Below are 23174 nucleotides of genomic sequence, written 5' to 3'. Positions count from 1 at the left end.
AATATCAATGACTGGTCTAAATTCACATCAGGCATGTGCTCTACTTCTGGTGACTAATGCACAATGAATTTTTTTTTAATTGGTTACTGTTCTCTCCGCTGATTCAGGCCAGAAAGGAGTCAGAGGAAAGGACTCGGGGGGTTTTTAGTTAGACCTTGTTGAGTACAGATGAGGTCCAAAAGGTAATTAACTGTTTGACAGCTGTGGAGATCTTGAGGAGAGCTTGCAGTGCCTCCTCTAAAGAAAAACATCAGATTGAGTCCTTCAGGCTGGTGCTGATAAGGCAGCAAGTGCAGAGGATTGTTACAGGGTCTGATCCTGTAGGCAGTGCTTGGGCAGAGCTCGCGGTACTGCGGAGTCATCCTAATCACACAGTGGGACAGAGGTGGCAGAAGATGAGGCAATGTTTGCAGGAACAACCCGTCTTACAGTATTTCTGTGTGTTACAAATCATGGTAAATAGTCCAAAGCTGAGTGTTTTCAGAAGAATCCCTAGGAATTAGGGAAGCGGTGTTTTGTAACCTTTCCTGAGACTGTATGTGCTTACCTGTTTCTTGCAGACAGCTCTGAAAATCCCATCCTCCTTGTAAAAACATGGGCAGTTTGCTTAAACTGTTGCTCAGCGCTGTTTGCCTGCAGGATTAAAATCCAGCCCTCCAGAGTTTGCATGTAATGAATCCGATTTGGAAGTGCAGGCTTGTAGGAGAGCAAGCCCAAACGACTGGAAGGAGAACAGATGACTTGAGTCAGTACTTGTGGAGAAGGGAAAGCCTTGTACTGTAAGAGAAAAATTGTCCAGAAGCCTGCAAATGTCAGACCCAATCTCTGTAGTCACAGGAACAACATGGGGGTTAGGGAAGGTGTCCCTGGCGTGGTTTTCTCCTAGGAGAGCTGCTAAAGACGTGCTGTAAATCACCACGTGTGAACTCAGCGGCCAGCCCGAGCGCCTGCCGCAGCCTTGCTAGTCGCTTTGTTTTTCCAAGAGAACTAAACTGTCTCCATTTCTCCTCCTGACCATTTCAGGCATCACAACAGGATCCGTAGCATTGAAGCAAGTCAACTGAAGCCCTACGTTACCCTGGAAACGTTGGACCTGAGTTTCAATGACATCACGGAAATCCGAAACGGCTGCTTTCCACAGGGACTTCACATAAAGGAGCTGTGAGTTTTTCTTGTTGGGAACTGCTTTTGTTGAGTTACCACAGCAGAGAAAAGGGCCTCAAACCTTCTTTAAAAGAAGGAAAGGGAACGACACAAAAAGTATGGGGTTATTCATCAGGATTTTAAGTGCAGAGGAGAATCAGATGGCAGCACATTGTCCTCACTGTCAGGTTATTTATTGAGCTTTTTCATTTGGGTTTCTGGCGTACCCGTAAAGAATGCAGATTATTGTTTGTGTTGCACGGGAATGTTGCAGCAGTGAAAAGCTGGAATTCATCCTCCAGGTGTTGATGTTTTCACTGGAAGCCTAGAAGCCAGAGCTGTCTCCAGCAGGACAGTATCTTCTTCCCCAGTGGGATCTGTAGGTGCTGCTTCCTAGATCAGCCCCTTTGCATCTGGAAGGGGGGAGGGTGAATGATTATTTCATCATTACAGTTGAAGCGGTTATTGAATGAAATCTCAGTGGCTAAGAACAGGAATCTCTCACTGGTAATTGGAAGAAAAAGGGGGGGTAAGCAGAGTAATGCCCTCCCCACAGAGCTTTTGGCCTATTCAGAGAAACATAAAGTGAGAGTGAGCTGTGTTTTAGGTAAATTTGAAAAGGTGCACACAGATGATTTGCTTCCATTAAAGTTTGCACAAAACTTACTGCCTCTGGTTGTAAGAGGATATAAGAGTGTGTGTTGTACCTGATGTTTGTTTGTTAATTTATAAGAACAGCCTCTGTGCTAAGACCAGAGTGCGAGGAAGAAAGAGCCCTGGGATAGATGCTAAGGGAAAAATCTTAAGAAATGGGGAATGGCTGGAGTCAAACTGCACTAGAATATTCTCTGGTTTCTGGCTTCCACTCCAAACTTTCTGAAGCAGGAGGTTATAGGGGAGCTCTTGGGAATTGCGCTGCACTTCTCCACATTCGTCACAGGGCTCTGGGAAAGGCACTGTGCTTTTTGTGCAGCCAGAAATCCAAGGGAACTGAAGCCACCTCTGTAATTTCACCAGCCTGTCTGGAGACCAACTAAATGCTGATAAAAGGAGATTTCTGACAGAACAGTTCATTTTTCTGCTGTGATTTATTGCAGCTACCTGGGGAGCAACAGAATCAGCACCCTGGAGCCTGGTGCTTTTGATGGTCTGTCACGGTCCCTGCTAACACTTCGTCTGAGTAAAAACAGGATCACTCAGCTTCCTGTCAAGGCGTTCAGGCTACCCAGGCTAATACAACTGTGAGTAGAAATGGGTGTTTTAATTAAACTTAGCCATGCTTTATGGAGACAAAATGCCCCTGAGAATACATGCACCAAATGTCACCCTTCCTTACCTGCTATTTAAAATCTAGAATAAGCTATGCACTGGTGCCCTGCCAGCACTGAGTAAAACATACTGGGAGAGTCCTTTTTGTCTTGTAGCTGTTGACCTTTCAGGCCATTCTTTTGGTCAGGTGGGGAGGGATGGGAGCAGCAGCAGGCATCAGCATCTTGTGCATTGACAGGGTAAGACAAATCCATTCCCCTGAACACTGCTGGCGTCTGTGGTGCAAGAGAGGTTTGGAAGGATGCGTCTGTTGGGAGTGACAGAGCTCAGCCACCATGTTAGGTTTTCAAGACCACACAGGTATCTTTATGTGGCAATAAAATAGCAACGGCGGAAGGTTGTTAAACTGCAGTGATATTTGGGCAGAGAAAATAACACTCTAGATGAGTTAACACACACATCATTATTGTCCTGCCTGCAGTCTGTAGGGCAGGAGCTGCATGGAGACACACAGACATCTGCAACTATAAAAATGCTTTATGTGTAAATAGTAGCTCTAATTGCTTAACTTTTCCCTTCTGCTTTTTCTGCTGGAGAAATGGTCCCAGCCTGTGACCTGTTGTGGTCTTTCTGTCAAATTTGATAGGCAAAAGATCAACTGCTGTCTATCAACAAAAACTACACAAAGGCTGTTGGAACTCGCGCCTCTAAACGGCAGCCTTCTGATTGAGAAGCAGATCCTTAAACCAAGACGTGTCTAAGGAATGGGTGTGCATCTGTGCTGGCATACTTGTAGGATTCATAGCCAATTTGGGATTGAACAGTGTAGGACAAGAGCATGTGTGTCTTAGGAGTCTGTTGCCTCTCAGCTGGAAATTGCTGTCCATTAGCTGAGAGCTTGTAATACGCTGTGTTCATCTGCGTCCTGTGCAAACATATAATAAACCAAGGGTCAACTCAATCTATTTGGGAGCAGTTTTCCCTAGAAGTTAGAGTGATTGGTATTCTTAGACTCTGGGACAGTCTCACAGCTGGTTGTTTAACGCTGTGGATAAACAGGAACGAATAGCAAGCTATACAGACTTGATGTGTTGTAGAATTTGTTGTGTAGAGTTCTTTTTCTGGCAAGGCATAGCTCAGTCTAGGAAGCGCGTTATGGCAACAGTCTTTATGCCTAAAAACTTTCTAATTGCTTACTTGACTTTAATTACACTCAACTTCAGTGCAACCTCAATGTTGTTTTTTTAAGCTTACTTTTTTAAAAAAAGTAAGCTTGGAGTTCGTACGGCTTCGTCATCTTTTCCAAAACAATTTCTGATGTGGTAATCTTCATCATTTTGTTCAACACAAACACCAAGTAGGGAACTACCCTTAGGTTAGTCTTGCATTTGCAGAAAGGACATCCATTTGCAAAGCTCTATCTTCAACTTCAATGCGTTGTGTCGGTGAACTTCTCTACGGCCATTATGGAACTGGGATTTCACCTGGCATGTCTGGATCTAGCAATCCATGATACTGTTTGATATGGGTTGGTGAAGCGTGCTGTGATGATGTACACATTGCTATTCTGGGAAAAAAAAAAAAAAAAAAAGGTATTCCCAAGCTTCCAAGCTTTAGGGGTTCCCACTAACACAGTGGGAAAAAAATGAAATTTAATGAACCAAGTTGGAGATCTTTGTATACACAGAATACTGACTGCCTCGTTATTGGAACAACTTGTTTCAGTCTTTAGTAGTTTCTTATAATAGGGAAAAATGTGAAATTTGTAAAGGGAACTGAAAGCTTTCCTTTCAAACTAAGCCATAAAGCTTCCTCTTGGGCTCCCAGTTCATACAGCACCCATTTGTTTCAGAGCACAGTTTTTACAAGTCCTGTAAAAACGGTGGGTTGTAAGGAAAACGATGCCGACATTTAGCTGTGTCTGTTCACATGGTGTCTCTGCTTGAGAGAAGGTGAAGTGTGAAAATTGATGAAAAGGATAAATGGCCTAAAAGATATTCAGAGAGAAGAGGTTGAAGAGGAATTGCTGCACTGTCTGTAATTCCTCTGTAGTGAGAGTCTGTCCCAGGGTGAGTTTATTTAAGAGATCACACCCAGCTGACTTCCCTGGCTGGCTCGGGGATTGAAAGTTTCCGGTGTGCTTCTGCTCTCTCTGGGAACGGTCGGTGGAGGAGTTGTTGGCATTGCTGTCCCCATTGTGTGCTGCGCAGACGATTTCGTGAGAAAGGGCTGGGATTTAATATACTTGTATGGCCTTGGTGATTTTAGGGAGCTGAACCGGAATCGCATCCGCCTGATTGAAGGCCTGACGTTCCAGGGACTGGACAGCTTGGAAGTCCTGAAACTGCAGCGCAACAACATAAGCAAATTGACTGATGGGGCTTTCTGGGGGCTAGCCAAGATGCAAGTTCTGTAAGTTGCATTCTTTTCTCTTAAACAGCCTAGACTTCACCTGTTATCGTCCTTTTCTTCTTTTAGCAAGGACTCCCCTCAGAGTGCCAGTCCTCATGTTTCTTTCTATGTCCTGCATGCACAGAACTGCAGTGCTACAGCAGCCTTTGTCCCATTGCCCCACTGTCAGCTCAGTGCTCTGCCAGGTGTTCAATAAAAAAAATCCAGTTTTTCAAGCTGTGGCAGTGTTGCTTTGTAAGTTTGATGATTTGAACACTCCGTAAGTTCCCAACTGGGCTTTAAATGAAAGCCTTTCTGGCTCTGCAAATTTCTTTCAACTGATACATGGAAACTATGTGCTGCAGACCTGATTAATCTGCAACTTGGGAAACCTAGAAACCAAGCCGGCCTATCTCAGTGATGCGTTCTTTCCGTACAAGAGAGCACGCTGAACAGTCATGGCAGAGAAATGCTTGAAACTTGCAATGTGATTGGCTTTCAAGTGCGTTTGCGGGGTCACAAGTGATCAAGGCAGTGTGTTTCTGGAAGCTGCTGTCACACAGCTGAGACTCTGCAAATACAAACTCCGTTGGGATGCTCTAAGCCCAGTTTACATGCAGTGGAGTGTACCTCAGTCACACCTCGATCTGGGCCTTAAGCCCTCAGAATATACCAGCTTGGTACCTCGTGACTGTGATGGTGGCAGAGGGTTGTGCCTTTGTACTGGGAGGTTGTGTGGGAGTGCATGGTAGAAAGCCTTTTACTGAGTGAATACCTTAGACCTTTTGCTTGTGTTGCTCTTGAATTTCTATCCTTTCTTGCACATGAAATGCCTACGCATGGGTGTGTCCACATAGGTATGTCGGAAATATGTGTAGGAATGGCAAAAACCCCAGTCCTTTGTGGAGATTCTTCGTTGTTGGGAATTCTTCAGCATTTGACCAGCATTGCTTATCTGTCCATTCCTTCTGATTTTTCTCTACAGCCACCTGGAGTATAACAGCCTGACAGAAGTAAACAGTGGCTCTCTCTACGGCCTTTCGTCTCTCCACCAGCTTCACCTCAGCAACAACTCCATATCCCGCATCAACCCCGACGGCTGGAGCTTCTGCCAGAAGCTGCATGAGCTGTAAGTTGGTTTCCCTCGTGGTTCATTGGGCAGGGTTTGATGCTAATGTAACGCTGGCAGGCAAGGTAAGGACTCTTCCCCCATCACATGGCCTGCGGCTTCCACTGTAGTAACATGTAGAAATGCAGGAACTGCAGCCTCCAAGTGGTGCCCTTGTTATTCATCATGTTATGACCTTCAGAGCACCTGTTTAAAATACTTCTGCACCATATACGTTATTGTATACTGGAAGTGTACAGTGCCAAAAGACGTGGAGAGCTTGTGATCTGGGGCTTGCCAACTCCTTCTAGCTAGCTAGTTACAAGACATCTGCTGCTTGCCATATAATGACTGTACAGCCTGAAGGAAGTTTTGCTTTGTCCTGTGTATTTACAAAGAATATTCTTGGTTTTAACCAGCGGAGGTTTGGCCCTTTAAAGGCAGTTGTCCTTTCTCCTATTTACACTTTACCCTTCCTGTAGGGTTCAGTTGTTGAAAAGTAAATACACTGACTTTGCTCTCCTGAGATTTCCTGCTGTGAGTATGGTCTCTTTGATAAATGAAAGAAAGCCGTGCTGTTGTGGATAGCCCCACAAGGGCGCCTTTTGGGCCTGTGGCACTGCTTAATGCCTTTTTGAAGAGACACACATGGATGCTTGCAGTATTTACAGAAGTAGCTGTCATCCCCTCGGTGGGACTGTGGAAAGATTCACTTTTTTTCTTTGGAGAACTTGACACATGTGGTTAGTGGAACTGCAATTCATTCTGCTTGATGCTCGGAAATCTCTTGTTGAACATTGTTACGGGTTCTCCTGTCCACCAACAAGCAGTACAGTAAAGCAACATCCTGTTTTCAGAGGCCTCCCTCTGGACTCAGACTAAGGGTCTGTAACTGCATACCCAGCTGTGAGTCCCTCACCTTTTGGCGTGTAGATTCAAAGGCAGTTGGACATGACACGCCATCCCACTGAGGTTAGAAGCTGTAGAATGAACCTGTAGTGCAGTGGCCAACTGGGATCTTTTGTTGAGCCCAAAATACTCATTCAAATGGGGATTTTTCTTTTGGCACAAGGAAATCTTTTGTTTTTAGTTTAATACAAATGTGATTGTTTAATTACCTAATTTTTCAAACTGTTGTGAAACTGCCCATGCCTAAAGGGCTCCTTTGCATAGTGCTGTAGACAGCCATAGTTCCTTCACGTGCAGATCTGCAACAGATATTTTACTGCATTAAGGCAGTGTCAATGTAGATGTCTTCAAGAGAACAGATTAGAAACAACCACAGCCTGCTTAAGTCTGAAGCATCAAAAAGAGGGGAATCTACCTTGTTAAGGCACTCACAGCTAGGTCCCTGGAATAGCCAAATTCAGATCACTACCAGATCACTACACTGATTTAGTAGTACAGCTCTGGGAGCTTTCTGCTTTGGGATCCAGCGTCTGGTGTCTGCATTGAAGGGATGGGTGCATCCCATCTGTGCCTTGCATTGCTCACGTTAAAATTCTCTTAGGGAGATCTGTGCTTGTCTCTTCTACCTGACACCGTCTTTGCAAACCCTTAAGATGTAGATGAAAGGTTGCACCTAGTGCCGAGTCCTTTCAATGTCACGTGTGGATTGGGATCTCCTACCACAAGCAGTGCCCATGGGCAGCTGTTCTGGCCTAGAGGAGCTTGTTTGGAGTCACTGCAGCAACCCGCTACAGGACTTTTTTGCCCTGGTGCAGAATGGAGCAGACTTGGAAAAGGGCTGGTGGTCGGAGCCACTGCGGCATGCTTGGCCTGACAAACAGGATTGTGCTAGAGTGTGGGGCCAGGGACGACAGAGCTGAGATCCGAAAGGTAATTATGCGGGTGTTAGCACACATCTCTGCAAAATATTACAAGCTGTTGCAGATGTTGCCTTTAGGGTAAGGCTGCTACAGAGAGCTATCAGATACCCGTAACTGAAACTCCCACAGCCAGAGAGTGCTCGTAGGAGAAGTCTGCTCTGAAATTGAAGGGTGAGGAAAGGAAGCGCTAGATACATCTAGACTGCCTCTGTGCGCTCCTTTGAATGTGTCTGTTACGTTCTTATTAAAAGATCTTTGCTCACCTCCCCTATTACTAAATCTGCTGGGTTTCAGTTATCAGACAGTATTGCCTCTGGTTGTACGGGGAATGAATTTCAAAGTCCTTGATTGACAAAAAGAGAGACCCAGACCTCCGCTGATCTGTGACGAGGGAGGAGGCGAGCATCTGAAGAGTTGCCTCTCCTTCAGTTGTCAGGAGAAAACATGACTCCGAGTCTCGGTCTGATGCAAAATGCAACAAGAAAAGAGATCTCTTGCCTTCTCATGGGCACGAGAAAGGGCTGATTGTATTCGCCGGTCAGGTGCTAAGGCATCAGTATCATGGAAAAATCCACAGTGGGAGCATACAATTTCATCAGATGTAAATGATGAATCGGCTTCTGGGTCTTTTTCTTTTTTTTTTTTTCTTCAGAAAGGTGAAGAAGCCTCGCTTCTTACCTATGGTTCGGTCAGTGGGAAGGAAAGGAGGTAGATGTACCTGGTCCAGAACTGTCTGGCAGCAGGAGCTGCAGCTGCACAACAGATTTCCAGCTAACTGCTTCATGCATCGCTTCTGGCGGGCTGCTTTTTGGGTCACTCTTCCACTTCCTTCCCAGGCTGGAAGGACCGTGTGTAGGCAAGGTATTTCCATGTGTTTTTCCCAGTGATTTCTTTGGTAAAGAGACAAGAAGGGGCAGTGGCAGAGACCTGCTGGCTTCTCTCAACCCAGATAATCCAAACTGCCGAGGAGAGGAACGCAGTCTTTTGCAAACTGGCCTTTCCCACTGGCAGGAAGCAGAGACCGAATGTGTTGAAGGAAGCTGCTGCCAGGTGCTTCAGCCCCTGAAACCTCCCAGCTGGTTACAGCCACTGAGACAGACGCTGAAGACTGCTGCTGTCCATCCGTCCTGGTGACGTCAGGAGGAACGGATGGGAACATGCTTTCACCAGTTGTAGCAGGAACCCTTCTGTGTAGAATCAAAAGGAGCTATTTTTTTTTCCTCAGCCAGGTTTAGAATTACTTTTGAACGCTTCTTTTTTTTAAGCCAAATTCTTTAATCGCAGGTGAGGACATAATTTTGACCAGATGCCAGTTCTTCATAACTAACACTACAACTTCTTTAGGAATGAAAATATGTTGTCCCATACCTTCCTCAAACTCATTAATCTTTGCTGATTTTTTCCAAAGCTTGCCCTCTGCCCACTCACACAGCTAAAAGATAGACAGCTCCTTTGCCAAGTAAATGACAGTCGCAGTGCTTAGGAGTATGTGTCTGTTTTGACTTAGGTTTTGGCTTTGCAGTGACTTTCATGCAAGCCCTAGACACATTTTTAAGCAGAGTTACTAACAGAAAGGACTAGAAAAGGAATTTGGAGGTTTGGAACTCAATTTTTTCTTGTTGCTTGTATAATAAAGGATTTCAGTGCTTATACAAAGCAGCACAACCCCACTTTTTGAAGTTAGCTGTCTGGTGCTTCACAGCTTCTGAAAGGACTTGTGCTCCCAGGTCACCAAGGTATTTTCTAAAATATGTAACTGCCCTATGTAGAGAGAGACATTTGAGAAAAAACACGAGAGGCAGGATGTATCTGAATGATAGCTTTATAACCCCTGCCCTGTAGGCAACTTAGAGCTGGTGACACTCGTGCAGGGCACCAGGAGCTGTGGGTGAGTGCTCCAGGCTGAGGATCACTGACCGGTGACTTTGCCCGTGGCTTTCCCCCTCATTTATTGTGTGAGGGGTGTGCAGTAGCAGGGAGCTTCCCATGCCCTACTCTCAGCATCCAGTCTCAGAAGCCTCATCTGTGCCTTGGCTGGGAGAGAAAATCAGCTTTCTCCTACCAGCTTCCAAACTGCAACAAGAGGAGCACTGAAAACAAAAACCAACAGAATAAAACCAATGGGAAGAGATGGCTGAAAGAAGCAACCCTCCAAGATTAGGCACTCGTAAGTGGCGATGATTTCAGGCAGACTGTACGCTCCCTGACAGAGGGGAGCGGGAGGGAAGGCGGCTGCTGTACGGTGGATAGATACCTCCTTCCTGTGGATGAAAGCAAGCATTCAATTGCCTTGTGGTGAAATGCTTTTGGCTCTAGACTCTGGTGGAGACACCCACGCCCAGGTGCCTGGGGCTGGCGATGCACAAGTGCGGACCGATAAGGCACCTCCTGAGTACTCAGGTCTGAACCCTGCCCAGGGTGCATGCGAACTTCAAAATCTTTCGGTCTGGCAGCACTCCCCACCTCGCAGGGCAGAGGGAAGACGGGGATGACTGCTTTTTCCTGTAAGCCTCAGAGGGTGTCCAAGCAGGAGTGAGGAGTGAACATGACCAGGACTAATATCCCTTGCTGATATCTCAGTGCTATGGGGCTAATTAAACCTGTCCTATATATCAGGGGGCTGAGGAGGGGTGCTGCTGCCGGGCCCTAACGTCACCATGCAGTCCATGGAGAAAGAGTAGCTTCTCCCCAGCATAACAGCATCTGTGTTAGGCTGTTGCTCTGATTCACTTCTGGAGGAGCTTCCCTCCTTCCCTCCCTCCAACTCATGCTCGTAAGACTTCCCTATAAGCGGGTGCCAAATGCCTCCTGCCCCATGGTATCGTTGGGGAATATTTGCAGGCTGCAGTGTTATTTCCTAATCAGGTTGTTATGTACCCTCCCCGTATACATCGCCTCTCGTAAGAGTGTTGTGGGAGGCAGGCACTGGCTGGTGCAGAGGAGTTTGGAAACAGCTGGTTGGGCTGACGGGACTGTTGTTTTTCTCCTCAGAATACTCTCTTACAACAACCTAACCAGGCTGGACGAGGGAAGCTTGGCAGACCTCGGGGGACTGCACGTACTACGATTGAGCCACAACTCCATCAATCATATTGCAGAAGGTGCCTTCAAGGGACTGAAAAACCTGCGCGTCCTGTAAGTTGCTCTCAGCTTGTCAGATAACGCAATACCCACCTTCCCTCTACAGTTTATGTTCTGCCAAACTCTTCTCCTTTGCTTTGGGTGCCTGTTTCTCAGCTGCAAACTCCCCTACACGCAGCTCCGTTGTCTTGAGCAGCTGTTGTGTTTACCCATTATTCAAATTCAATGAACTTCTATTTTTTAATTAAGAGTAGTAAATTGCAACTGGACTACTCACTGTTGTAGGGTGCTTTCGAATTAGGGAGCCCCAAAAGCTGCCGTAGGAGCTCCTGGCTGCTCCCCTCCCCTCTCCAGAGGCTGCCCGCTCGGCGCCTTCACCTGAAACCCCACCAAGTTCCCAGCACCCAAGTTACAGCACTGGCCAAGCTTCCAGACTGGTTGAGTTCAGCAGGCTGATTTAATTCTTCCTTCAAAAAGAAGAAAACACACTTTGATACCTTTATTCCTCTTCAGAAGCCCATTATGGTCTGGGTAATGAAAAGGAAATGGGAACAGAGAGATCTCCCCTCTTTACAGTACTTCTCGCATCCCACTCTTCCCTTTATTGAAGTTCACAGTGGAGGAAGTGACTGGAAAGTGAGTTTGGATTTTGTTTGTGTCCCCCCCCCGCCTTTTTTTTTTTTTTTAAACTTAAGCCAAAGCCTTTCAGCCACTGGGCATTCAGAAAGGGCCTTCTCGGAGGCAGCTGTCAAGACCGGAACTAAAGGTTTCCAAAGAAAAATGGAGGGGAAGGGGAGCTGGCCGGTCCCTTTGCTCGGCAGTGAATGTGGAGCCTCTTTTATGTTCAGGGCTGAGGGGGGAGGAGGAGAAGGGAGTGTGTGAGCGAGCTCTAATTTAATAAAGAGAAAGGCCCATTGGGTCCTGCACCTGGTGAAAAAGACCCGAGCATGCTTTAATTATGGCCCATTGTTGGGGAGCCTTTGGTGGGTGTGAAACTGCTGAAATGTGGAGCTATTCAAATAGAGGTCAGGCCTAGAGACCTCAGAGCACAATGATTAACAAGGCTGCGAGCATTCAAGCTCAGCCAGCCAGAAAGAATAGGAAATTGGCAACAGGGGCTGGGAGAGGAGTTTGAATACAAAGAGAGCCAGGCCAAAGTACCCCACTCTTTTTTTTTTTTTTTCTCTTTATTTTCACCCATTTGTTGGGAAGGTTTTTTTCCTCCTTTCTAACACTAAACCTTTGAGCTGCCTCTGGATGAACAAGCAATACCGTTTTCTTTCCCTTTTTCAAGAAAACACAATGTGTGGCAGTCAATTAATAAAAGTGCGTGTCACAGGGTTCCTGCGGGCTGTTCCCACTTGTCTGCCTTTGCCATGGGAAAGGCTTCGCTGGTCCAAAGACCAGTAGCCAGTGGTGGAACTGAGCAGGACAAATGTCTGAGAAGGGATTTTTTCCTTAAAAACCAGACAAACAGAACAACTGGTATGGGCTTGGCAACTGTAGGGGAAGGGTAGAAACTCAGCTCCGAGAGGATATATTTGCTCTCATCCCTCTTAGATAGCACGGTAACTGTCAGCACATCAAACCAGCTCTCCTGGCATTGTCTCTTCTGCCACCACAGCATTCTTTGTGCCCAGACCCCACTGGGGCGTTGGGTTTTTCTCCATCCTCTTGGCATAGACGTGCCCACAGATCACCCTGACATCCGTAATAATGCTGGCTAAGGCGAGTGTTCCCCAGGGCCACGGCAGTCAGGTCGCATGCTGAAGGCAGCTGAGAAAGAGGATTTGTGGCTTTTGGCCATCGCCTTTCACATCTTCAGTTCACACACCAAGGCTGAGAAAGACCGCAGCCAGCTTAGGTACTGAGGGCAAAAAGCTGAGCCCCATCCCCACTGAGGAAAGGCATGTGCATACTGAAACTGCAGGGGTAGTTCAGGATTATTATTGTTCTCTTCATGTGTCTTATTGTGTGCATCATAGCCCAGAAGTTGTACTGTGATCCCTGTGCCTGGCATTTTAAGAAATACAGGGGGCTTTGTTTTAGATTTTTTTTTGTTTTGGTATGTTTAAACTGGGATTGTTCTGATAATAATCTTCAAAAGGTGCGAAAAGAGTACCTGAGGGTTCAGGGGGTTATCTGGATGATTTTGCTTTGTTGTTGGTTTTTGCTAGGTTTTAAATCTGAATGATGTAACAAAACCAACAAAGCCTATTTATTTTTTCCTTTCTTTTTACTTACCATTAGAAATGATAAATTTCTGTCTGTGTTGCTGGGTACTCACTTCTAGCTGGAACCAAAGCGCAGGGGGGAAGGATTTTTAAACAGACTGTTTAAACAGCTTTTGTGGATCTTTTTGTTTGTTCTGTGTGCTTGTTTTTCTTCAGACCCCTTTGACTTTCATAATTGATGGTGGATTTGAAAGCCAAAAGAAGCGAACTCTGAAAAAGGAATTCTTGCTCTTTTTTTTTTTTTTAACAGTTATACAGAGTTAGGCTTGTGCAATAGTGGTAGGGTTTTCCTTTGTTGAGCTTTCAAGTTCATTGCCAGAAAAAAAATGCAGTTTCATAGAAAATAAACCAAGTCATCTTCCTAAGATATGGCTGTAGACAAATAACTGTAGACAGGAATAGCCAAATTTATCAATTTATGATGGTAGCATTTAGGGACAGCTGTTAAACCTTTGTTGTTCAGGTTTAATGTGGCCTCTATCCTGGTGGAATTTGAATTGAGTGAGAAAATGAAGAAATCATTTGCCTTCAGTGGGCACCATCTGTGTGCAGTGAAACTTCACCATCAGGGACTTAGATGCTGATGTAGGTCCCTCCTCGCCTCATCTTACCTACCAGTTCCCTTCAGTTCTTTCAGTTTACTTTGGGGACTTCGAGCTCTTTTTCCTCCTGTTTAGAAATACAGGTCTAAAACCTACATGTTTTAAACAGTAGCTATCAGCTACTGTTGCCTCAGAAACAGAGGGTTTCAGCTAGAAAAAAAGTTTTAGAATACATCAACTCAACATGGGGCAGTGCAGGAAAAGCAGTTCGGATGTTTTTGCTGTGGGACTCAGCTTTTTCTGCTAAGTGTCACGAGGAAATGGGACGCTCGCTCTTTGCCATTCTCAAAGTTTCTGTTTGTTTTGAATGATGACCCTAGGATTTAGACACTGATTATGAGCTTTCTCTTGTCCTCTCCCCAGGGAACTGGACCACAACGACATCTCAGGCACGATAGAAGACACCAACGGAGCCTTCACAGGCCTAGAAAACCTGAGCAAGCTGTGAGTATCCCTGGTTCTGAAGTCGTGCAAAACAGTTGTGTGCCTGTGTGGGTCGGGTCTCTCCCCTCTGCAGTCTTCCTTCCCTTGGAACAAGTTAGAAATCAACAGAAAATCTGAGATGTGGTGGTTTTGCAGGCTCCCTGCAGGAGCACAGATGGGGTTATCAAGCACTCGTGTTTCTAAGCAGGCAGGAGGCGATCCTAGGCAGTGACCATCGCTTACGGTGTTGGATGCTGCAGTGAGGAAACACCAGGGAGAGTAACTTCAGTTCTTTTCAGATACGAGATTGAGCACAACTGGTCTTTGCTTCCAGAAGCACAGAGCAACAAAAGACCCCTTGCAATCCTCAGCGAAGCAGTGATTGATGCAGCGAGTAACAATAAACAGAAGAGAAAAATCCTACCATTTCCTGTTACAACAGAGGGTTGAAGCAGGATTCGTTTCTGTGGGATACTCTGTCTGAGAATGATCTTTTGGGCTTGCTTCCATGTGCAGTGACAATAAAAGGCACCATGGGGCATAGACTCTTAAAGAGATAAAAAGAAACCTAAGGCAAGCATGCGCCTTGCAAATGTTTATTGCTTGCTTGGCCCTCGCAAGTATTTTCACATTGCTCTGTACTTGTTCGTGTTCCATTTGAAATCGGTTATATAAATCAGCGCTGTCAGGGAAGTCTCTGATGGCTTGTGACAAATCAAGAGCCCTTCTAATCATTACCTCTTGCCTTTGTTTAAGTTCTCAGCACCCCCCCATCACGCTGTCTCTGATGCTGCGATGGCACAGCTAGAGGTGCAGTAAAAGTACCTCGATGGAGAGCAGATGGCTAGAATGAATCCTGGCGGGCGGTATATTGTCCTGTTCTCATTACAGCCTCCTGGGGGAGTGGGAAGAGCCTTGGCAGGGCTGGTGGGGATGTGACGCTGAGATGGAGGAGGAAAAATGGAAGGCACAGACGTAGATGGCATTGGATCGTTGCTGAGGGGAGTCACTGGATCCAAGGAGAGGGGAACCAAGCTGTAGCTACAAGTAAAGCGAGGCAAAAGGTGGGGAAGGAGCTGAGGACAGGGGGAGGCAGGCAGAGAGGTGAGAGATGTGTGGGAGGGAGAGCGGGCAGCAGGAATCGCTGCGTGTGGAGTCAGGAGATATTCCCACGAGCTGCCAGAAAAAAGGCAGAGGCGGCAGATGTGGTGGGGGGGGGAGGTGGCTTGGCTGACGCTGCCGAAGTTTTGGTGCTTCTGATGAAACCAGTAAGAATGGCCGGAGGGGCAGTGGGAGCACAGGCCTTGTCCAGAGGGAATTGCAGGCTGAAGGACTGAATCTGAAAGTTGTGCTGCTTCGACAAGGGAGAGCAAGCAGGAGGAATGAGTGGGGGGTCAGGCAGAGGCCAGGAGGTGCGGGAGGAGGGAAGGAGCCCGCAGGGCTGTGCGGGGTGGGTGCGTGGGGCTCGGGGCAGGGCAGCTCTCGATCCCTGTGAGCTGTGGCCTGTCTGACAGCAGCCAGCACAGCAGCAGCTTCGGAAGGTGGCCGGTTTTCTTGCCATACATTGGAGAGAGGAGCAGAGAAGTCGCTGGAGTCATTCATGGTCACTGTAGGGCTGGAAACCCCTCAGAATATGAGATTAGTGCATTCCGGAGCATTCTGGAGACTTGGGGGTGTTGACTCTTAGAGGGATCTGCACAGCTCTGCTCCAGCTCATCAGCACTTAAATCCCCAAACATGTAATTTCTTCTAAGACTGAAATGAGTGTTATTCTTGCAGGGATTTTTTTTTTTTCTTAAATAAAGTAAAATATCAGCCTCTACAGAGGTTTCACTGCCTGATTTAAAGCCTGTGTTTAAACTGTCAATAGGCTTTAAATGCATTAGCATACAAAAAATAAATGGGCACTTCAGAGGAGACCTTCCAATGAATTAATAATCACCTCAGCTCTGTGGAGATTGCCTTAAAAGCTGCTCCCCTTTGATCTGGCACAGATTAGCCTCTGAAAGGATTTAGCCAGGAGAGGGCTGTTCGCTGAAATGAAGGTGTTAAACTGAGAGGTGGGGAGGGCAGCCACTTTAGCCTTCTCTGAATTATATATGAAGCTCTCCAGGCTGGAGAGCACAGGCCTAAATTAAAACGTTTCTGCAAGAAAGGGAGAGTCAAAGAAGCACCGAAGCGTAAAAAGCATCGGTGGGCTCGCCGGGGAGCGCCGCGCTCCCTAATTATTCAAGCTGCCCAACGCACCCGCTTTCTTGACGGCTCACTCAGTGACCGAGGTCTTCCTGCAGGTGCAGAACTGGCTGGGGGAAGAAAATGCTGCTTCCTAATGAACTGCGTGCCTGGCGTGTGGTTACACTCGTGCAGTCACCGGGAGAGCTCGCTTGTGCCCAGCGCTGCGGAGCGCGGTTGGGCTGCAGAGGCGCTGGGTGCGGAGCTGCGTGGCTCCGTGTGCGCCTCCCTCTGAAGGGGGCTGCTGGGTTCAGAGCATGCCCCCGAGTCAGAGAAGGGGCTGTCTGAGGACTGAAAGGCATCGTGGCTTTCATGAGTTGGCTGGAGCACGGCTTCATTCCCAGTGTGTTGAGTATTTCCTATGGATGTAACCATAAAACCGCATGCACCATCACAAGCAGCGCGGAGGTGGGTGTATTCATCCCCCAGGGTCCCTGCTTGCCTCTGCCCGGATGGGTAAATTGACAGAATCAGTATCTCAGATTTTCAGAGTTCAAGATCTGCTGTAAACCACACGCAGAAATCTCCAGTTATCAAATCCAAACCCAGAACAGCGCTCGTTCAGGGTTATGGTTCATAAATGAGTTTGTCTGGCTGCTGCCATGTGGCCCATGTGCATACAGTGAGTGAGTTACCGTATTAACCGTTCTAATGGGCTTCTCAGAGCCTGCATTAAGACAAGGTACCTTTTACCAGCTGATGGTACACGTGCCTGCAGACAGCCCTTGCTGCTTGGGGTGTTGTATAAAGCTTGTGTATGTAGCTTGTATACAGCTGTTGCTTTATACACTGATGTAGTGTAAAATGCAGTAAGGAGAAGCTCTGATACACTGGTTTTGGAGCTGTAAGAGGATGCTCAGGACAGCTCTCCAGGTATTTAGAACAAGACTGCTCCTAGAGCAGGTTACAGCTCTCGGGAGCCTTGCTGAGCCCCATTTTTCCTTCTGCTCGGTGTGGCACAGAAGCTGTTCGTTCTGGGTGGCAGTGGCAAGCCACCAGCTTGTCCTGCCACTCGGATGGTGCTTTGTGGAGAGCCCTAAGAAGCTCCTGCAAATGGATGAGCTCAGATAATGGCCACACGTTTCATCTCATACCCCAGCCTCCTTTCCACAGCTGGTAGCGAGCAGTGCAGTGAGCACAGTTCTGGAGCCTCATTAGCACGTAGGTGGCAGCCTGTGTCTGAGGGAAGAATCTTGCAGGAAAACCCAACCCAGCAGAGCACCTGACGTGGCAGTCCTTTAACCAGAGCTGTCAGCAGTGACTTGTGCTGGAGCAAGGGGGGGGGATAAAAGATGTAAAAGATGCACCTGGAAGACAAACCTCACACAGAGAGAGCTGGGGGAAGGAAAGAATTTCCTAATTAACGACATCGGTGGATGTATTTTTTTTAAACAGTTGAGGGGCTCATCCATTTTGCATGAACCCTGCCCCTGAGCAGTCAGCACCGGTCAATATTTACAGAGCCCTGTACCTCTGCCAGCAGCAGCTGGGCTGGGCTGGGCTGGGCTGCCTGCAGCTGCCTCTGCCGGTGGGGAGGAAGGCTCCGTGGCCACAGATGGAGGCAGGCGTGCTCCTCAGCTCAGGGTTCTCTGTGCATTATTGCCTTTTCTCTTCTTCCCTTTGGCCCTCGAACTCATCACGCTGCTCTTATTTATTGTGTAAAATGTTGTGTTTGTAAGAGGCCAAGGAAGGAAGTCGGCGCTCCCGTGGGCGAGGTGCTGTGAGCACGCAGCCCAGAGGCAGCCCCTGGATGCGGATACCCGATCAGGCCGAGCTGCAGTGAACAGATCGCTGCTCTTTACTGCCTGGGAAGAAGTCAGAAATGAAAAGTGGTGCAGGGAGAGTCCCAAATCCTGTTACACTGGCATTGCATTAATCCTGTCTGCAGCCAGCCTTCAAAGACTGGAGGGACCTTGTGTTACTCTGCGAGCTGGTTTCCAAGCACGGGAGCAAAGCTGCCTCTTTCCGTGATACGGCACATTCCCTTTTGTGCTGTCATCACTATTAAATTCGAATACAGATAAAAGGATTTAATTTCAGGAGCGGGAAAGCGAGTGCACTGCAGCCCTCGTAATCTGCACGCAGTTCAGATTTCCTGGGACTTGCACCGAGCGCGTCCATCAGATAAAGCCACACTAATTGTGTTCCTTCTTTTTCTGCCTCCCTCTCCCCGTTTGCTTTCTGTTTATCTGGCACTGGATGTTTGGAAACTGCAGAACTCTGTTTGGAAACAAGATCAAGTCGGTGGCCAAGAAAGCGTTCTCAGGGTTGGAGGCCCTGGAGCACCTGTGAGTAACCCACCATGCCTTGGATTTGGGGAAGGGGGGGCTGCCAAAAGTAGCTGCTTGAGAGATCTGCTAGCAATTTAATAGCGTCTTTGTAAACTGAGAAGCCAGTCCATTTGTGGGGGCCACCTGCTTCCTTCTCATTATAAGTCCGCCTCAACTTTGGCCTTTTTTTGTGCCAGGAACAAAGTTATAGAACATATGGCAAATCTGCATGCTCTTAATTTTTTGATTTGTTCTTGGATAAATATCGCCTTGCACATTGCTTCTTTGCAGGCGGTTAGCGATGAAAATTGGCGCTTTCAGATGTAGGGCTCCCTCCTCTTCCCCTGCCCAGACTTCCTGCTAAATCTGGAGGCTGGCAAAGGAGCGCCTGTGATACAGGCACCAAACATCCCCGTCCAGCTCCGCTGCCTAAGAGCGGTTTGCAAGAAGTGCATTTTGGCTGCTGCTGTGTAATATTTTTTCTGTCCCAAGGCTGATGACTCCAGCAGCGATTCATGAATAGCTTCCTTTCTGAACTAAGGCAAGTCAGAGTACGTGAGATTCTGCTCTGGATGTCTCATTGGCCACTGATCCTACAAAATGGTGTGGCCACTGAGAGCGTACTGAGGGGTGAGGACTGTGACTGGGGGGCACCACCCCCAATAAAGGGTCCCTTACTAACACCGTGCTGAGATTTCTTCTGCAAGCAGTGCTGGCATTTGTCTGTCCCGCACTTCACCCTAAATCTGACACTATCCTCCTTCAGAGGACAAGGGATTTTTTTTTAATTAGCGACAGTTGCGAGGGAAGCTTTTAAGAATACCTTCCTGTGGAAACATTGCAGTGTTTTTCAAGCACTCTAATATCCTCTCAAAGTCACTTTCAAATAACTTCTCAGATGCCGTTTAGTGCAAGTATTGGCTTTCTTTACGTTTGCTGAAGGTCTGGCCTGGGATTCAACATTCCTGACTATCTTTGGTTATTGAGAGGGCTGAGGAATTTCTGAGCCCCGGGTGATGGAGGTAGCTGAGACTGAGAAAGGGTAGTGAGCAGGTGGGCTATGGACTGACATAGCGATTTATTCCTGAGGTTTTTGCTTCCTTCCTATTGCTCAGCAATACTTGTTCAATATTAAAACGCTTTGTGGAAAGCTGTTTCTGTGAGCTGCGAGTGCGTGCTGTCCTAACGAGGAGCCGCCACCTCACCTCCTGCTGCCAGTCCTTGCTTAAATACGGAGAGATTTTGTCACATCCCTTTTGCTCAAACCACCTCTGTTTGTGTTCTGCAGGAACCTTGGAGATAACGCCATCCGCTCCATTCAAGCAGACGCTTTTGCTAAGATGAAGAGCCTGCGGCAGCTGTAAGTAATTGTGCTGTGCACACCATTAAGGAGGCATGGATTTTTCTTGCCCTGGACGTGAGAAGTAGCACGTTGTTTGCAAGGGGGTGTTATTCACATTACCACTCATTTATATCCTCCTCCCGCTGTCCTCCTCGGCGGGGTATTTTTACACACGAGTAGCTGTCATGGGAACATCTTGCATTCAATAGTGAGTGAAATTAGATCATCGAGACAGGTTCCTCCAGCAGGTTCGCATCTGTGCAATTATTCATCTCCGCTCAGGAAGTCCAGCCCTGGTCCTGTTGCCATCCCTCCTCCTCACGCCGTCACAGCTTTAATCCCAGTGGCCCATCTGCTCCTCTGCCGTGCCTATGTTTAGGGTCCGCGTACAGCACTGACATTTCAGCGATAAGCACCATTTGAGCTGAATCCGCTTGTCATCCAGCCTTCTGGTGTAAAAATACGGATGTGTTATCAGAGCTGCTGCTTGTGCTCCAGCCTGGGCTCCGTGCTGTTATCAGACACTGTTTCCAGTCTTGCCTGGTTTCCTTTCCTCCTCTTCTCTATAAATATTTAATCCACATCAGTGCATTTGCTGCACTCTGGAGTAGTGCAAAGTCTGTGGAACAAGGAGTCACTTCTTTGGTACTCGGGCAGGTTCAGGATCTTCTTCCTGACTTTGAAAATGGGAATCAGGTGATGCTAGCAAGGACAGTGAGTACCTGTGACTGTGGAGTAAGACAAACGTTGCACGCTCACTGCCTCTTTGACTACTTTATCTGCTGCATCTATTGCATTGTTGAAACAAAACTGAGGAGAAAATCTGATCTGATTAGAGAAGAGCTTGTGGGATGCCAGATATTGTGAAGGAGCCTTTATGTCTTAGCAAAGATGGCTTTCAGAGATGACATACAAGTGCAGAATACGTTTTATTAAAATCTTAAATACTAAGGGTCTCTCTGACCTCTCCCAGCTAGCCAGCAGTGTTTATGCCATCACCTATTTTAGGGGAAGCACATCTGTCTAGGCCAGCAAAGCAGACAAGTTTGGAAGAGCAAATCCCTGTGCTCCCTCATTCCATCCCTCTCCAGTCCATTGCTTCCTTTTCACTTTTCAGGGCTAGTTTCTTCAGGATTTCCCAAGGTTTTCAGGTATAAAAACGGGAGGAGATTTACACCTTCCTACCACACAGTGCTGCAGTTGGGATTTCGCTGTGCTGTTGCTTCTCTGCTATTGCACAACCTGCAGCACTGCGGGGCAATTTCTCTGCAAGTCTCTGGGGCACCCTGTGCATTTGGTGTGAGGGATCAGCCTGGCTTTTCCTAGGATCTTAGACCAAACCAGACCACTCTGAATTCCCTGTTGATGTAAACATGCAGCTCTCCACTACCCTCAGAGCTATGCTGAGCTACAATTTGGCCCAGATTTAAAAAAAAAAAAAAAAGCTCCGAAAATGAAGCTCCCCTTCATTTGCATCTTTTTCCCATTTATTTTTTTTTTAACAGAAGCTGCTGAGTTACTGTTGGGGTGCTGAGAAATGGTTTTGTACTGTTTGTTTCCCAACTGGCCACTGCCCGCTGCTGGGGACCACTCTGAAAGTGGATAATAATTATAAGGCACCAGGGGGCACAGGACTGGGTTGCTGTATGCAGAGATGAAACGCTGCTTAAATGTGTGCTGTATTTTGCTTCGTTAGTGCCTTGAGGACAGCCCTGCGCTCCTTTTTTTCCTTCCACCCCTGCTGAGGGGAGGGGAGGAATGTGACCAACATGAAAGGGCCGGGAGCTTTGCAGCCTTCTCTCCACGCAGGAGTCACAGCAGGCTCGTGTTGGTTTTGTTCCCCTGCAGCCACATAAACAGCGACAGCTTCCTCTGCGACTGCCAGCTGAAGTGGTTGCCCCCGTGGTTAGTGGAGAAGGAGCTGCAATCCTTCGTGGTGGCCACCTGCGCCCATCCTGAGTCACTGAAGAGCAAGAGCATTTTTGCCGTCCTGCCAGAAAGTTTTGTGTGTGGTAAGTCTTGCCTGTGTGTTTTGAGGTTGTATGAAGGGCAGAACTCACTTGGGAAACATTTTCTTTGACTACTAGCATGTTATTACGAGAGGGTTTCTGTTTTGTTTTGTTATTCAATGGGATCAAAGGAAGCCCAAGCCTGCATTTTAAAAATTTGTCATTGGCTACAATTTATTTCCCACCAAAACCACACAGCGCATTGCTTGCATGTAGTGTATTCCGTACGGAGCTCCCTGAGTATTAAATCAAAAGGGACTAATGCTTGTTCCAGTTCTGAATGGGGCAGCACAGCTGCACAGTCCTCTTGGGTTGATATTACCAAGACTGCAGCTATCATTTTATTCCTGCGGCAGCGCTTTGAGCTTGTTGTGTAGCCCTGTGTTCCTCGCTCATCTTTCCTCCCTCTTGGAAACATGAACGAAGGCTTAAAAAGAGCAGAATCCATCCATTACAGCTCCTTTTCTTGGTCCAGGAAGGTGTCACGCATAACCCACCGACCGCTAACAGTTGCGTTATAATCTTCTTTTTGCTTCTGCTGCTGTTTTTTCATCTAAACGGTGTTCGCCTACACCTGGTTTTGGGAGCCAGTCCCAGCTCAGTGGTGCCAAGCATCGTGGCTCCTAGGTGGGGCTGCACATGGCTGCTGGATGGAGAACTGAGCTTCTGCACACACCACTGAGCTCAGCTCAGCACGTGACTTGCATTAAAAACTGAGCGAAAGCTTTGTTCCAGCTGCTGTCCCACGTCCCTCAGGTCTGAGTGCTAGGGCTGATGTATGGCCTCTGTCAGAGCGAGACCGGGAGGCTTGCTGCATTCGCGGGGAAGACACGATCACGAAGGCTCCATCTCCACAGCAACATCACAAAGTGAAGACAGTTTTGCTTCTCCAAGGCCTCCAGGCACACTAGTATTCCTGGTTCCAGAGGCCTGGCTGCTTAATTAAACCTTAGTCAAATATTAAATTACACCATTTGTAGAAATCTAATAAATGAATCTGCTTGGAACCCTGCTAAAACCAACAGTCTTCAGGGCAGAGCAAGAGTGTACAAAGCTTTCCACCCTGGACGGGTGACAGGCGAATACAGCTGCTTCTGTTTTGAGTGCAGGCTGCAGTTATCCTAAACCAGGCTCCCGAGCCTGATCCACAGAGGTGGCATTTGCAGCCCTGTGCTTTAGCTGCCCCCCTGCTCTCTCCTTCTGCTTTGTGCTAGTGCAGACCTTTTTGAGGTTCAGCCTCA

At 47.4% G+C, this 23174-nt stretch overlaps 1 protein-coding gene across 1 annotated transcript in view; it reads left to right on the top strand.

The window, feature by feature from the left end:
• Positions 1 to 23174, top strand: part of LRIG1 (leucine rich repeats and immunoglobulin like domains 1) — an 85322-nt gene that overhangs the window by 52995 nt on the left and 9153 nt on the right. Inside the window, exons 5-13 of the mRNA XM_032194273.1 lie at positions 1024 to 1161; positions 2241 to 2384; positions 4681 to 4824; positions 5789 to 5932; positions 10732 to 10875; positions 14021 to 14101; positions 18529 to 18600; positions 19871 to 19942; positions 21773 to 21936. Of these exons, the coding sequence (XP_032050164.1) occupies positions 1024 to 1161; positions 2241 to 2384; positions 4681 to 4824; positions 5789 to 5932; positions 10732 to 10875; positions 14021 to 14101; positions 18529 to 18600; positions 19871 to 19942; positions 21773 to 21936 (1103 nt within the window). The remainder of the gene's footprint in view (positions 1 to 1023; positions 1162 to 2240; positions 2385 to 4680; positions 4825 to 5788; positions 5933 to 10731; positions 10876 to 14020; positions 14102 to 18528; positions 18601 to 19870; positions 19943 to 21772; positions 21937 to 23174) is intronic.

Source organism: Aythya fuligula, chromosome 10 (genome assembly GCF_009819795.1).
Source record: "Aythya fuligula isolate bAytFul2 chromosome 10, bAytFul2.pri, whole genome shotgun sequence".
Lineage (NCBI taxonomy): Eukaryota > Metazoa > Chordata > Aves > Anseriformes > Anatidae > Aythya > Aythya fuligula.
This window is presented reverse-complemented; position numbering and strand designations above follow the sequence as displayed.